The sequence below is a fragment of the Pipistrellus kuhlii genome, unplaced genomic scaffold (assembly GCF_014108245.1).
Source record: "Pipistrellus kuhlii isolate mPipKuh1 unplaced genomic scaffold, mPipKuh1.p scaffold_m20_p_107, whole genome shotgun sequence".
NCBI lineage: Eukaryota > Metazoa > Chordata > Mammalia > Chiroptera > Vespertilionidae > Pipistrellus > Pipistrellus kuhlii.
Window position 1 is genome coordinate 551,364 of NW_023425413.1, and position 17,003 is coordinate 568,366.

The following is a 17,003-nucleotide window of genomic DNA, read 5'->3' on the forward strand; positions in this document are numbered from 1 at the left end:
ACACCAGCTGAGCGAGCAGAGATGGTGCACCAGGCCGTGGCTGAGCCAAAGGCATCCTGTTGCTGCCACTCCTGCCTGTTTGCTTAGCGCTTTCTACCTGCCTGGAGGTTCCTACTTGCCTGAGGGTCCCACCTGTCTGGTGGTCTCACCTGCCTGGAGGGTCCCACCTGCCTAAGGGTCACACCTGCCTGGAGGGTCCCACCTGCCTGGAAGGTCTCACCTGCCTGGAGGGTCCCACCTGCCTGGAAGGTCTCACCTGCCTGGAGGGTCCCACCTGCTGGGGGTCATTGGGAAGCAGCAGAGTCCTGTGCTTTTGGAGACAACTTTCTAGATGGAAAGGAGAATGGCCAGCAGTGTAATAAGTGAGCCACAGGAGGTGCTGGAAGGAGGCTCTACGGGAGGTCTGAGGGCTGGCCTTTTGTGAGGCATTGAGACGTCATGCAAACCGGAAGGTGACAAGGGGGAGCCCTGGGGTCTGGACAGCCTGCAGGGCCAGAGGGGGATGGAACGCAGGAGGCCAGGGCTGGTGGCCCCACAAGGACCCTTCTGGTTTCTGATAGAATGTGAGGGCCTTCGGGCTTTGGGAGGCTGGGGTCTCATCTGAGGTCTTGGAACTGGGCTCCTGGTGGGAGGAGAGGGGAAGGGAGAGGGGACCCTTCGGTTGTGATCCTGGGCTGCTGCCACGGAGGCAGCGCAGGGAGGGGGTGAGGGGAGAGGGAGTATGCAGGGCATTGGCAGGATGGGACGGGGTGGAGCGGCAGCCATGTGCTCGTTTTCCTCAGCGGCTGGGCCGATGTCCCGAGTGTGCCTCCTCATCCTTGCTGAGCAGCGTTCAGGTGTGATTGAATCCCCCCTCCCTCCCACAGGCTCCCAGGAGAACCCAGTTGGCCTTTTCCAGCTTCTGGGGATACCCATAGCCCTGTCTGTCCACATGAACCTCCCCATGGCCATCCCCATGGCTGACCCCATGGCTGTCCCATGGCTGTCCCCATGGCTCTCCCCAGGGTTGTCCCCGTGGCTGTCCCCGTGGCTGTCCCATGGCTGTCACAGTGGCTGTCCATGTGGCTGTCCCCTGGCTGTTCCTGTGGTTGTCACCTGGCTGTCCCAATGGCTGTCCCTGTGGCTGTCCCCTGGCTGTCCCCTGGCTGTCCCCATGGCTGTCCCATGGCTGTCATAGTGGCTGTCCCATGGCTGTCACAGTGGCTGTCCCTGTGGCTGTCCCCTTGGCTGTCCCCTGGCTGTCCCCTGGCTGTCCCCTGGCTGTCCCCATGGCTGTCCCATGGCTGTCCCATGGCTGTCACAGTGGCTGTCCCTGTGGCTGTCCCTGTGGCTGTCCCCTGGCTGTGCCCTGGCTGTCCCCTGGCTGTCCCCATGGCTGTCCCATGGCTGTCCCATGGCTGTCACAGTGGCTGTCCCTGTGGCTGTCCCCTGGCTGTCCCCTGGCTGTCCCCATGGCTGTCCCATGGCTGTCCCATGGCTGTCACAGTGGCTGTCCCATGGCTGTCCCCATGGCTGTCCCCAGGGCTGTCCCCGTGGCTGTCCCCGTGGCTGTCCCATGGCTGTTCCATGGCTGTCACAGTGGCTGTCCATGTGGCTGTCCCCTGGCTGTCCCTGTGGCTGTCACCTGGCTGTCCCCATGGCTGTCCCTATGGCTGTCCCCATGGCTGTCCAATGGCTGTCCCCATGGTTATCCCCGTGGCTGTCCCCGTGGCTGTCCCCTGGCTGTCCCCATGGCTGTCCCATGGCTGTCCCATGGCTGTCACAGTGGCTGTCCCTGTGGCTGTCCCCTGGCTGTCCCCTGGCTGTCCCCTGGCTGTCCCCATGGCTGTCCCATGGCTGTCCCATGGCTGTTACAGTGGCTGTCCCTGTGGCTGTCCCTTGGCTGTCCCCTGGCTGTCCCCGTGGCTTTCCCCATGGCTGTCCCATGGCTGTCCCCATGGCTGTCCAGTGGCTGTCACCATGGTTGTCCCCGTGGCTGTCCCTTGGCTGTCCCTTGGCTGTCCCCATGGCTGTCCTCTGGCTGTCACCATGGCTGTCCCCGTGGCTGTCCGCAGGCTGTCCCCGTGGCAGCTGGCTGCACAGCGAGAAGTACCAGCTTCTCTCTGTGACGATGCTGCCTGGCAACAAGAGGAATTCTCCAGGTCAATGTCCTGACGTACAGGTCCTGAGAACATGTTCATGAAGTGTGCGTGCTGCCTGCAAACTGGCACACATGTGCTGTGTGCATGCACATGTGTGCACGTGTGTGTGCTGTGTGCAAGGGCGTGCTGCCTGTGTGCACTGTGCATGCTGCTTCTGTGTGAGTGGTGTGCGTGGACACACCTGTGCACCTGCCGAGTGAGCCTGCGTGCTGGGCTCGAGTGGAGCAGGGCCTCCAGGGTCCTGGGTGTGGCCCCAGCTGTGAGTGGGCACTCGGCACCCTGGTCTTGATACCGAGGCGCGTCCTGGCGAGCGGACAGACACGGAGGCAGGTGGAAGGAGCCAGAGCTGTTTATCGGGTACCAGTGGGCAGCAGAAGGGGGTGCCAGGGTCGGAGCCGGCTCTGCGGGCCGGCCGGGGGAAGTGGTCCCGCCCGGAGGCCTGTGGCTGAGGGGACTGGTGCAGGCCCCCCCACACGCTGGGCGGGCCGGGCGGCTCCCTCAGGCCAGGCCGGTGCCCACGGCTCACTGCCCTCCCGCCGGGGCCTCCCAGCTCCGCACGGTCCCGGGCCGGCTCCAGCGAGCCCCCCGGAGGGGCACCTTCTTGGCACAGCCCAGCGGGGCCGGGTCCCGGCCCTTCACCTTGACGCAGGTGACGAAGCCGCTGTAGAGCAGGGTGAGCAGGAAGAGGGCCACGAAGGTGGGCCACAGGCGGCCGGCAGCGTCCAGGGCGGCGTCCAGGTCGGCGGAGCCGTCACAGTCCTCGTCCACGCTCAGGGGCGCCCAGGGGGGCGGCGCCGGACCTGGGGGGGAAGGTGGCTGGGTGAGGTCGGGCCTGCAGCCTCCCCCACGGCAGCCGGGGCACACGGGGCCACAGCTTGCACAGCCCAGCGCCCGCCTTGTCTCCTACCGGATAGGCACCTGCAACCTGCCTTCTCGTGGCCAGGCCTGGGCCCGGCCTGGCAGGACCAGGTGCTCACAGCACCGAGGGGGCGGGTGAACGAGAAGGAAACACGAGCACGTCAGTCAACACACGTGCGACCAGAGAGCCAGGGAGGCGCTGGCCGCTGTGCTCGGCTGCGTGGCTCAGGGGCTGAACGTCCACCTAGGAACCAGGAGGTCACGGTTTGATTCCCGGTCAGGGCACAGGCCTGGGTTGCAGGCTTGATCCCCAGTGTGGGGTGTGCAGGAGGCAGCCGGTCCATGATTCTCTCTCCTCATGGATGTTCCTATTCGTATCTCCCCCTCCCTTCCTCTCTGAAATCAGTAAAAATACTTATATATTTGGAAGTGGCAGCTGTGATGAGCTGTGGAAGACGAGATGTTGCCAGCTACACAGAGAGAAGGGAACTGCGTCCTACGCAGAGGACAGCAGGCATGGATGCCCTGTGTTGGGACGGAGAGGCCCCGTGTGGCTGGCATGGAGGGCTGGGACGTGTGGGGGGCAGGAGACCGGGCCCAGGAGGTGTACAGGCCCTGACGGCGGCCGGACGCGTGCCAGGGCTGAGCCAGGACATGTGCCCAGGCTGGAGGATGGCTGTTGTCGGCAAACTTATCAGTCCGCAGAGCCTGATACCAGTACAAGGACTGAATTTTCTTTGGAGAGCCACATTTTTAAAACTTAAACTTCTTCTAACGCCACTTCTCCATCACAGACTCACCCAGGCCGTGGTATTTGGTGGAAGAGCCACACACAAGGGGCCAAAGAGCCGCATGTGGCTGGCGAGCTGCGGTTTGCTGACCATGGGAGTATGGCATCGTCTGGATGGGAAGGGGACTCGCCCAGTTGGGTCGGGTGCCAGGGCTGGGCAGGACGTAGCCTGGGAACCAGCATGCAGGGCAGCCCGGGGCCTGCTGTGCATGGCGTGGGTGCAGGGGTGGGCCTGGCACGGGTGAGCGCCACAGCTTTGCGGTCTGTGGGCTCTAACAATAAACAGCGGGCACAGCCTTGCTTCTCCTCATTTGATTCTTTGAGTAATTAATGATTGGTTCCTAGCGAGCGTGTGCTCCAGACTCAGGGGTCCTTGACGAAATGGACATTTAGAGAACAGCGGTCCATCGCCATGGAGACTGAGAGCCACCGGGGAGCCAGGCCGGGGCCCGGGGCCTGCTGAACGGATCCCTCGTGACCAGCCCAGCAGGCAGGGCTGTCTCAGCAGCCCCGTGCAGCCTGTGGAGCTGTGGACACCGAGCACGGGTCAGCGGTGGGCTCCGGGCTGCCTGGGTGGTGTCCTGTCCGCGGCCCAGCCCAGCGTGCCCACCTCGTCCCATGGGGGCCAGGCGGGCGAGGACGGGGCAGGGTCTGGGTGCCCTGCCTGACGGGGCGGCCTGGCAGGAAGCTCAGAAAGGAGGGTGAGCCCTGGACACTGTTAGCCCCACCCCGCGGGTCCTGTCCCCTCCACCGTCCGCATGGCGTCGAACTTTGTCCCTCCTGGGTGCGCCCGGCTCCCAAGGCGTTGGCCGTGGTCTGGGATGGAGGCCTGGGGAGGCTCGGACACCCTGGGGGATAGTCGTCTCCAGTGACCACCCCGTGTCCACCCGGGGAAGGCCCTGCTTCGTGGCTGTGAGCAGCGTGTCTTCACAGGAAATGGCTGCTCCCAGGGACCTGGTGGATTGGGGGGACCCCATCTCCCGTCCTCCTGGACCAGCACCCAGTGTGGGGATACCAGGAGTGGGTGGGACGGACGGGGGTCAGGTCCCGAATTCCCGAGTGTGGGGACAGCGAGTGCAAACTCCAGATACCAGTCAGCCGGGTGGGGCCGTCCTGGGGGGCGACACAGACCCCCGGCCGCTGCCCGGCTGCCCGCCCCCAGCCCTGAGCCCGGATGGTGGGGGGGAGAGGGGTCTCACCTGCAGCGTCCAGGCTCCAGCTGGCGTTGAGCAGCCTCCCTGAGGCCGGGTGCCTGACGGTGCACGTGTAGGTGGCCGGCGGCCGGCGGGGGGTGGCTGGGACCCGCAGGACACTCCAGGTGCGGAACGTGCTGTCTCCAAGGTTGGCCGTGGCCTCCGCAGTGGCAAACCAAGCCGTGTCCACCTGGCGCGGGCCCTCCTGCCAGGTGAGGACCAGCTCCGTGGGAGAGAAGCCCGCCACCTCGCACAGGAGCCAGGAGGCCGCCCCGGCAGAGGCGTGAGCACCCGGCGTGGCCAGGACCCGGACGGCGAGGCTGCTGGGCGCCGTGGCAGCTGCGGGGAGGAGCCTGGGTACGCCCTGGCCTCGGGCAGCCTCTGGAGAATGTGTGTCCTTGTGGGCAAAGGTGGCCGGAGTGGCTGTGGAGAGATGACATGGGAGTCCCTGGCCTGTTCCTTCCAAACTGCCCCTGGTCCAGCTCCCAGGCAGTGACCTCTGAGAGAGGGGTCCAGCACCCCAGCCTCTGGGTGGGACCCAGGCCGGGTCTGGGCATGGTGACCAATCCCTCATGACCCCTGGGTTCACGGGGTCGGGGGCCTTGAGGTGGAAGTGGGTGGGGGAGGGGAGTAGCCTCCTGGCCCGCCCTAGCCAGGGCTGTGGCCGCTCTGTGGCCCAGCTGTGAGGGGCAGCTCTGAGCCCCACCCCGGCCACATGGTCCTTGCATCGGTGCCTGGAGTTCGCTCCGGTTCTGGCGGGACCCTGCTGGCCTGGTGGCCGTGACTGTCTGCCAAGTGCTCAGGGACCACCGGTACGGCAACCTCTTCTGTGGTTTAGGGCGTGGACAGCCAGCAGGTGAACAGGCCACAGATGGACAGCGGCCCAGGAGCAGCGCACTTGTAAAGGGACACACCCTGGCCCTTGTGGCTCAGTGGATAGAGTGTCAGCCCACAGATGGAAGGGTCCCGAGTTCGACTGCAGTCAAGGGGATGGGCCTTGGTTGCGGGCTCAATCCCCAGCCCTGAGTTGGGTGTGTGGGGAAGGCAATCAACCGATGTGTCTCTCACATCAATGTTTCTCTCCCTCTGTCGTTCCCTCTCCCTTTCTCTCTCTCTAAAAAATCAATGGGAAGAGTACCCTCAGGTGGGGATGAACAGAAAATAAAAACAAAAAGGCAAAGGGCACAGTCAATGGGTCTTCGTCCACCTGAAATGGAGGGACCGTCCCCACGTGTTTCTGAGAGCACGCACACCGTGAGAGCCGCCGGCAGCCGGGAACCCTCGCCTGGCTGGGAGACCCAGGGTCCACCCCATAAACCCCGCCCTCAGGGGGACCCCGGTTTCTGTGAGGGGCAGTGGAGCGGGTTCTGCGCTCCTGGCTGCTCTGGCTGCTCTGGCAATGAGTCCCCACAAAAGCCCTCAGGACAAGCCTGTGTCTCAGCCAGGCCCACGGGTGGGGGCATCCTGGTGCTGGCCCGGGGCCCTCCTCGTCCACAGTGCGCCCTGTGGTGTGACCCGGCAGGCACCCAGTGCCTGAGGGGCCAGGGCAGACCTCGGCATAGCGCCTGGCATGGGGTATGTGCTCAGGAGCAGAGTTCAGGGCCCTGCCCTTCCTGACCAGGAGAAGGAGGCATCCTAAGGCATGGACAGGCGGTGCGTAGGAGTTCGCTGGAAGAGGGGCTCCTCACCCAGGGCTCTGGCAGGGCTGGGGGCTGTGGGGAGTTCCTTTGAGACAGCTGGCTTGTGGGACACCAAGGGGGGCAGCTCAGCCTCGTCCTTCAGGGTTTTCCAAGACGCTGAAATCAGAGGGGGCAGTGGGCAGCTGAGGTCAGAGAGCATCGTGGACACAGGGGACAGGCTGCCGGGTGGACGGGAAGACATGGGTAGGGCAGGGACGGGATCCAGGGAGGGTCCGGGGAGAAGCTGATGCTTCCAGCCCTTCGGGAACAGGAGTGGAAGGGACTGGGTTCGAATGCTGAGCTGGAGCGGCTGAGGGCAGAGTCGGGGGTAGGGTGCGAGCCGCTCTGGGGGGCGGCTGGGTGCCCATTGGGCCCAGTCCCTGCTTTGGTCCTTGAGGTCAGGCCCTGGAAGATGCTGGGACATGCTGGAGGCCACCCACCTGGCCACTGGAGGGTCTTGGACATGTCATTGGCGCTGCAGACGAGGGGGACAGGGTTCCAGGTGACGATTTGGTAGTAGAGGTAGGTGACCCCTTCCGGGCGATTCACAATCACAACGTCCTTTGTGGGCAGCTTCTCTGTCCCTCTGTGCCAGTTGACTGATTGGGTCCCTGTCACCAGGCAGGCCAGGGTCACGTTTCTGCCTGCTTCTGGGGCCTTGCACCCCGCGACCATGGGGAGCACAGTCACCCCAGGAGTACCAACTGGAAGACAGACAGACGGGTTGTGCTTGTGAGGCCGGGCACTCCCAGGGCACAGGGCAGTGTGAGGGGAGAGGTCCCAGTCCTGGGAGGCCTGGCAGAGCCCTGGAGGGGAGGCCCAGACAAACTCTGGTCCCCTTGCTCTATACATCTCCTGTCTAACCCCTCCCATGGCACCGTGAGGGGTGGAGAGATCCCCAGGGTCAGGGTGTGCCCTGGCGGATGGGCATGGGGGCCTCAGTTGCCCAGCAGGTGAGGCAGAGCCCAGCTGGATTTGAGTGTTATCACCTGAGCAGCAGTGAGGTCCACCCTTCCTGTCCCCATCTCTGCTCCCAAAGCTCTGCTGCTTGGGACCAGCCTATCGATGGCTTTGGTCTCGGCGGGGTGCTCAGCCCTGTTCTGTGGGAGTCTGGGGGCCCACAGCTCCATCAGCCAATATCCAGGCAGGCGACACCCTGCACAAGCTTCAGGCCTGGACCCTGGCAGGGCTGCCCCTCATGAGCACTGGGCTCTGGGACTGGCAGTTCCCTGGTGCGTTGGCTCACAGCTTCCTCGTCCTTTCTGTGGGGACCAAGATGGATGGGCCCATGTGGGATCCCCACATGGGCCCACTAAGATAGGCACTGCTCTATCTTAGTTTCATGGCGCCTTTTCTCCCAGCTACCTCCTCCTCCCATGTCCCTGCAGGCATACTGCCTGTCGGTGCTGGGACAGGGCCACAGGTCCCTGTGATTCAGCTGGCATGTGGGCTGTTGGGCTGGGCAGTGCACCCTGCTCTCTCTGAGGGTCCCCGGTTGCACAGCCCACCGCCCTGCTCTTCCAAACGCCTGGTGATCCTGCTCTCATCTTTTCCTGGGCTTTCTCAGCGGGGCCATCTCCCTTTCCCATAAGGTAATGGGGTCTTGCTGGAGTCAGGTGGCTGCAAACCCCATAGAAGTTCGTCCTCAAGGAGGAGGACACAGAGACACACACAGGAAGTGGCCATGCATGGAGAAAGCTCTACAGCAGGACACCAGCAGCTCCCAGAGCAGCAATGGGGAGGGCCTGGCCACCCCCTGACAGTCTGGGGGCACCAGTCCTGTGACCCTTGACCTCGACTCCCAGCCTCCAGGTCCACAACAGTAAATTTCTGTTGTTTAAGCCCACTGGTCTGTGGGACTACAGTACAGCTGATGTAGGAAATAAATGTGGTCCTTAGTATCAGAAGTGGGGTGTGATGGTACCAGCACCTACGAGTGTGGGCATGATTCAGAGTTGGGTGGTGGGTGGAGGCCTGGAAGGTCTGAGGTGAAGACTGAAAAAACCCAAACCTGGGAGCATTCAAGTTCTTGTTTTTCAGCATTGTTGTCATTTGGGTTCAAATAAATGCTTATAAAAATTCTCCACAGAGGGTATTGGAAGATGGTGGTGCCGTAGGGGGATCTTTCTCCCACCTCCTCCCAGAATCTAACAGATTGAAACTAAGTTGGAGAATATTCACCCAGAAATACCAGATGAAGACTGGCTGGAGAGGAGACTTTGACACAAGGAAAGGCAGAGACCACCTCAAGAGTACACCTGTACAACAGCTGAGACGATGTGTTTGGGGCTGAGCCTCACGGTTTGCCATCCTGAGAGGAGATCCCAACCACAAATGAGATAACAATAATCAAGATATAATGATAACAGAAGATAAAGGGTCACTCCTGGAGCACCCACCTCAGGAGTTCAAGGAGACAGCACCATCTCTGTCCTACAGGATATTTACTACCAAAGGCCAGACCACAAAGACTGGGAGTGGTAGCAGGTATATCTAACACAGAAATAAACACAAAGAGACAAGTAAAATGGGGAGACAAAGAAACAACCACAAAATGGAAGAAAATGAGGAATCTCCAGAAAAAGACCTAAATGAGATGGAGGTAAGCAATTTATCAGACACAGAGATCACAGGAATGCTCAGGAATTTAGTAGGAACTACAAAGAACGTAGTGGAAACTACTTCAACATGACAAAGAACATAGAAACCATGTACAGGAACCAGCCAGAATGAAGAATAAAATATCTGACATAAAGAATGCACTGGAAGGAATTAAAAGCAGGCTTGATGAAACAGAGGATCAAATCAGTGATTTGGAAGACAAGGTAGGAGAAAAAATTCAATTAGACTGCAAATGGATAACAAAACAAAACAAAACAAAACAAAACAAAACAACAACCTAAAACACATGAGGAGAGTTTAAGGGGACTTTAGGTCAGCATGAAATAAAAAAATCTGCATAATAGGGGCACTAAAGAGAGAAGAAAGTGAACAAGTGATAAAGAACCTATTTGAAGGAACCAGGACATAAAACTTCCCTAATCTGGTATAGGAAAAAGCCACTCAGGTTCAGGAAGCAGAGTCCCAATCAAGATGAACACAAAATGACCTATACCAATACACATCATAATTAAAATGGCAAATATTAAAGGCAAAGAGAGAATTTTAAGAGCATCAAGCAAGAGATAGTCAATTACTTATAAGGAAGCTCCCATAGGCTGTCGGCCGATATCTCAGCATAAAAACTACAGGCAAGTAGGTAAAGTATTTAAAGTAATGAATAGCAAGGATCTGAAACAATGACTACTCTATCCATCAAGGCTATCATTCAAAATTGAAGGTGAAATAAAGAGCTTCCCAGACAAAAAAAGATTAAAGGAGTTTATTACCATCAAACCAGCATTGCAAGAATACTAACGGGACTGTTGTAAGAAGATTATATATATATACTAGAGACCTCGTGAATGAATTCATGCACATTGAAAGTAAATTAATCAGAAGCAATATTTTAATATTGCTATTCGCCCTTTCTCTATAATAGAAGTGTCAACCAAATTCATGATTGACAATGACATATCAAAACACATGCATGTGATTGGTGCCAGTGAGTGCTTTATTCACTGAGTGGCCAGATTATTATGATCTCTGAATGCATAATAATCTGGCAACTCAGTGTATAGCCTATATTATAAAAGGCTAATATGTAAATTGTCCCCTCAACTAGGAGTTCGACCAGTGGGCAGGCTGGCCACAGCCAGGCCAGGGGGAGGGGACATGGGCAGTTGGCCAGCCTGCCCGCTGGTCGAACTCCTAGTTGAGGGGACAATTTGCATATTAGCCTTTTATTATATAAGATATACACTGAGTGGCCAGATTATTATGCGTTCAGATATCATAATAATTTGGCCACTCAGTATATTTATCACCCATGCACAAGTCAACATAGCTATATATATTAAACTTGTTTAATTAGACCTGCTTTCTGATTTAGCTAAACTTTTTGCAGCCCAGTGAAGCATCGCTTCTCTTTCAGGCAATTATTAGCAACACAGCAGGAGATATCAACATGAAGCAGATTATTATTGTAGATCATGCAGGGAAAACAAAGGGTAAAATATTTAACAGCAACAGTGTCTATATTCTGTGCAGTGAGAAAACCTGAAGTCATTTTCAAGGTCCACCATTTCTTACTTCATTTCAGTTGGGTCAAGTTTCTAAACTTTCTAAATCTCCATTTTCAGGGCTAATGAAAAAAAAAAAATAAGATTTTACTGAGCCTCCTATCTACCCATTCCAGGACTTATGTGAGGATAAAATGAGATGAGGCATGGGAAAATGCTTCACAGACATTTGGTTAAAGTGTGAAATGTTTCCACCTGGCTATAAAGCAAGTGGTGTTCCTGGGCTGAAGAAACTGCAAGGAGGCTAGTCGTTGCTACGGTGAGAAAGCTGGCCGTTGCTACATGATATCATTACCCACACTGACACTTAGATATTAGCGCTCTCTCTCTCTCTCTCTCTCTCTCTCTCTCTCTCTCTCTCTATATATATATATATATATATATATATATATATATATGACATTGGGTATCTAATAGATAAAAAACATCACCCATATATATGCTATTTATAAGAGACCCACCTCTGAACAAATGATTCATACAGATTGAAAGTGAAGGGATGGAGAAGAATTACCAAAGCAAACTGGAAATGAAAATAATAAGTGGGGATAGCAATACTGACATCTTACAAAATTTACCTCAAAATGAAGGCCATCACAAGAGACAACGAAGGTCACTGCATAATAGAAAGAGATCACTCAACAAGAGGATATAACCCTGGTAGATGTATATGAACCCAGTATAGGAGCACCTAAAAATATTAAACACCAGCTGGAGGACTTTAAGGTAGAGATCAATGGCAATAGAGTCATCATAGGGGACTTTAACACCTCGCTGACTTCACTTGATACATCTTCTAGACAAAATACAATCAACAAGGAAACAGTGATTCTACATGGAACACTATATCAGATGGATTTAATTGACATTTACAGAACAATTTACCCCAAAGCAGCAGAATAAACTTTCTTCTTAAGTGCACAAGAAACACTGTCAAAGGTAGACCACATGTTAGGACACAAAACAAATCGTTACAAGTTCAAGGAGATTGAAATTACATCAAGCGTCTTCTCAGATCACAATAGCATGAAATTAGAAATGAACTGCAATAAAAAAAACACCCTAAAACATTCAAACACATGGAGGCTAATTAGTATGGTATTAAACAATGAATGATTTACCAATGATATCAAGGAGGAAATAAAAGAACTTCCTGGAAACAAATGAAAATGAACACACAGCTACCTCAAATCTATGGGACACAGCAAAAGCAGCTATGAGAGAGAAGTTCATAGCATTGCAGGCCTACCTGAAGAAACAAGAAAAATCTCAAATAAACAATCTAACCCCACAACTAAAAGAATTTGGAAGAGAACAACAAGAATAGCCCAGAGTAAGCAGAAGGAAGGAAATAAAGATCAGAGTGGAAATAAACAATATGGAGAATAATAAAATCAATACAAAAGATCAGTGGAACCAAGAGCTTCTTCTTCAAAAAGATAAAAAGGTTGTTGACCATTTGCTAGACTAAACAGGACCCCAATAAAATCAGAAATGAAAGAGGTGAAATAATAGCTGACACCACAGAAATATAAAATGTTGTAAGAAAATACTATGAACATCTCTATGCCAACAAACTAGCAACCTGGGGATAAATAGACAAATTCCTGGAAATATATGATCTTCTACAATTCAACCAGGAGAAATCAGAAAAATCTGAATAGACCAATAACAATTAGTGAAATTGAAACAACTAGCCTCCTTGCAGTTTCTTCAGCTGGGGAACACCACTTGCTTTATAGCCAGGTGCAAAGATTTTACACATTAACCAAATGTCTGTGAAGCGCTTTTCCATGCCTCATCTCATTTGATCCTCACAGAAGTCCTGGAGTAGGTACTTAGAGACTCAGTGGAATCCTATTTTCTTTTGATTAGCTGGAAAATGGAGATTTAGAAAGCTTAGAAATTTGACCCAACTGAAAAGAAGTAAGAAATGGTGGACCTTAAAAATGACTTCAGGTTTTCTCACTGCACAGAATATAGTCAAAAGTTCTGGGCCAGATGAATTTACCGGAGAACTTTACCAAACATTCAAAGAAGTACTATCACCTATCTTTCTCAGACAATTAAAAAAAATGGGAGGGGGGGCCGGCTTCCAGGCTAATATGAAAAAAGGCCAGCGTTACCATTATCCTAATTCCAAAACCAAAGAAAGACATTACAATGAAAGAAAAATCACAGGCCAATCTCCCTGATGAATGTAGATGCTCAAATCCTCAACAAAACATTAGCAAATCAGATACAGCAAGACATTAAAAAGATCACGCTATCACCAAGTGGGATTTATTCCAGGGATGCAAGGTTGGTATATTACCAAATGGCATTTGAAAGTCAATTAATGTGATACATCATATAAACAAAATGAAGGGTAAAAAATCCCATGATCATATCAACAGATGCAGAAAAAGTATTTTAGTAGGGGTTGTATTGACTCTGTTGATCGTTTTGGGTAGCATGGACATTTTAATGATGTTGATTCTTCCTATCCATGAACATGGTATGTTCTTCCATTTGTTTATGTCTTTCTATATTTCTTTTTTCAATGCTTATTGTTTTCTGAGTATGGGTCTTTTACCTCCTTGGTTACGTTTATTTCTAGGTATATTTTCTGGTTGCAATGGTAAATGGGATTTTTTTTTTAAAGTCTCTCTTTTTGAGAGTTCATTATTGGTGTATAAAAATGCCACTGATTACTGGATGTTAATTTTGTATCTTGCTCCTTTACTAAATGTATTAAATAAATCTGGTAGGTTTTTGGTGGAGTCTTTGGTTTTTTTTTTTTTATATATAATATCATGTCATCTGCAAATCATGAGAGTTTTACTTCCTGCTTTCTAATTTAGATGCCTTTTACTTTTTCTTCTTGTCTGATTGCTATGGCTAGGACTTCCAGTACCATGTTGAATAAGAGTGGTGAAAACGGACATCCTTGTTTTGCTCCTGATCTTAAGGGAAATGTTCTTAGCATTTGCCCATTGAATATGGTGTTGGCTGTAGGTTTGTCATATATGGCCTTTATTATGTTTAGGCATGTTCCCTCTAATCCCATGTTATTGAGAGTTTTTATAAAAAATGAGGGCTGGCCCAGCTGGTGTGGCTCATTGGTTGAGCACTGATCCATGAACCAAAAGGTCACCAGATCAATGCCTGGTCAAGGAACATGCCCAGGATGGGGGATCAATCTCCAATTGGGGCATGCAGGAGGCAGCCAATCCATGTTTCTCTCTCATCGATGTTTCTGTCTTTCTATTCCTCTCCCTTCTTCTGTCTCTAAAATCAATAAAAACATATACTTTTTAAAAATGGGTGTTGAATTTTGTCAAATGCTTTTTCTGCATCTGTTGACACGATTATGTGATTTTTATCCTTCATTTTGTTTATGCGATGTATCACATTTATTGACTTGCAAATATTGTACCAACCTTATATACCTGGAATAAATCCCACTTGGTGATGGTGTATGATCTTTTTCATGTCTTGCTGAGTCTGATTTGCTAATATTTTGTTGAAGATTTTAGCATCTATACTCATCAGGGGTATTGGCCTGCAATTTTATTCCTCTGTAGTGTCTTCCTCTGGTTTTGGAATTAGGATAATGCTGGAATCACATAGTTCACACACATCTAGAAAAAGTATTCAAAAAATTTACACGGAACAACAACAACAACAACAACAACAAAAAAAGACCCCAAATAGCCACAGCAACCTTGAGAATGAAGAACAAAGTTGGAGGGATCACAAAACCAGATATCAAACTATACTACAAGACCATTGTAATCAAAACAGCCTAGCACTGGCACAAGAACAGGCATATAGATCCATGCAACAGAACAGAGAACCCAGAAATTGACCCAAGCCATTATGGTCAGCTAATATTTGACAAAGGAGGCAACACCATACAATGGAGTCAAGACAGTCTCTTCAATAAATGGTATTGGGAAATTTGGACAGATACATGCAAAAAAAAAAGTTGGAACTGGGTTACCAACTTATACCACACACAAGAATAAACTCAAAATGGATAAAAGACGTAAATGGACGCCCCCAAACCATAAAATCCTAGGAGAAAACAGGGGCAGTACAGTCTCAACCATCTCGTGTAGCAGAATTTCACCGATGCATCTCCGAGGGCAAGAGAAACAAAGGGAAAAAATTAAACAAACCACATCACACTAAAAAGCTTCTGCCCAGAAACCATCATCAAAATGGGAAGGGAATCCACTGCATGGGAGCACATACTTGCCAAGGATACATCGAGTAAGGGGTTAATTTCCAAAATATGTCAGGAACACTTACAACTCAACAGAAGGGAGGCAAACACACCAATGTAAAAACCAGCGCAGGACCCATGTAGACACTTCTCCGGAAAGGACGTGCCCATGGCCAAGAGACAGATGAGAAAATGCTCAGATCCACTGATGGTCAGAGATGCACATTGCGATGATAATGACCTCTCACCTCACACCTGCACTGATGGTCAGAGATGCACATTGCAATGATAATGACCTCTCACCTCACACCTGCACTGATGGTCAGAGATGTACATTGCAATGATAACCTCTCACCTCACACCTGCAGGGATGGCTCCCCTCAACAACGAATGCGTGTCAGCCGGACAGCACATCGAAGTCTCTTGCAAACCCATGACAACCATCGAATGGGGCTTGGACTTGCTTGGGGCCGTGGCCTCCCTCTCCCTTCCTTCCCTCTCCTCCTTCTGGGGTGGGAATGCCGGCCATGGGACCTTCCTGCCTGCAGCCCCCGAATCTGCGCCCGCCACAGTCCTCGGGTGGGGAGGCCCCTGGTCCCAGGACCCCTCACTCTCACCGCTCCCCTGCCTGGTTTAGCTGAGATTTGGGACTGAGAGGGGATGCTGGGTGAATCAGACCTGCAGGGGTGTTGGGATGGGGTATGCTGCATGTGAGGAAGATGTGTTTGGAGAGCCAGAGGGCGGGCTTCCATGGCCTGAGCTGTGTCCCCCCCAATGTATATCCTGATGTCCTACCCGCCGGCACCACAGAAGGCAATTCGTTAGGATGATGGAGGTGTGATCAGCCAGTTCAGGGGAGGGTTCCCTGGACTGGGCTGGGCCCCCAGCCAGTGTGACCCCAAGTTTATGAGAAGGGGCTTGGGGGACAGACACAGGCACAGGACGCGTGGTGGAGGCACAGAGGCAGGAAAGGAGGGTGGCGGCGATCAGCCCGCCCTCTCACCACCCCACGCAGACACCTGCTCCGCCTCCATCTGACCCGGAGGCAGCTGGCAGGATACACTCCTGAGGTCTAAGCCCCTGGCCTGAGCTGCTTCCGTGATGGCCTTTGGACACTCATGGTGCTGCCTGAGGACCAGCCCCTGCGAGGAGAGCCGCCAGCAGTGCTGGGTGAGCCTCACGCTGCCTGAGCCCTGCTCCCCCCCCCGCCCCCCCAACCTCCCTCCTCTCCACACAGCCCATGGGCTGGGCCCAGACGGAATTCGCTTAACATAGTGGTCCGCAAGCTCCTTAGTCCCCAGAGCCAAATATCAACAGGACAATGACTGACATTTCTTCGGAGAGCCACATTGTTTAAACTTAAACTTCTTCTAATGCCACTTCTTCAACATAGACTCGCCCACGCCGAGGTATTTTGTGGAAGAGCCACACACAAGTAGCCTGTGGCTCGTGTGCCACAGTTTGCCGACCACGGACTTAATGGAAATGGAGCCGGGGCCTGGAAGCTGTCCCCGTGGATCCCGGGCCAGGGGAGCCTTCCCCTCGGACCCGCGACCTTGCCCAGTTCTGCCGTGGACAGTGACCCGCAGGGCCAGGCGGGCGCTCAGGCCGGGACACCCATGCGGTGTCTCAGCTCTCGGAAGTGCCTCCTCCCAAAGCCAGGCTCAGCAGCACTGCCCTGGCCCTTCCGGGGACCCTGGCCCTGCTGGTCTGCCCTGCCTACCTGTCCCGGCTGCCTCTCCCAGGCCCGGCCACCACAGCGGGTGGGGATGCGGCATGGCCTCTGGCCCCCCGGCTGTGCATCCTGGGCCCCTGTGCATGGCTCCTGCCTCCCGCACCTCACGCCCACGTGGCCCCTGGCCTGGCTGCCACCTGCCTCGTTTTCGCCCCAGGGGGTATTGTGCCTCCCCTGCTGTCCTGCCTCCGGCCATGCACGCTCTAGACTGGACAC

The 17,003-nt window shown here is 53.6% G+C and overlaps 1 gene segment (V, D, J or C); it reads right to left on the reverse strand.

The window, feature by feature from the left end:
• Window positions 1–2,663: 2,663 nt before the first annotated feature.
• LOC123652026 lies at window positions 2,664–16,830 on the reverse strand. The segment is given in 4 exon segments: window positions 2,664–2,941; window positions 4,989–5,405; window positions 7,102–7,365; window positions 16,776–16,830. Coding segments are annotated over 4 exon segments (1,014 nt in total).
• Between the last annotated feature and the right edge of the window lie 173 nt (window positions 16,831–17,003).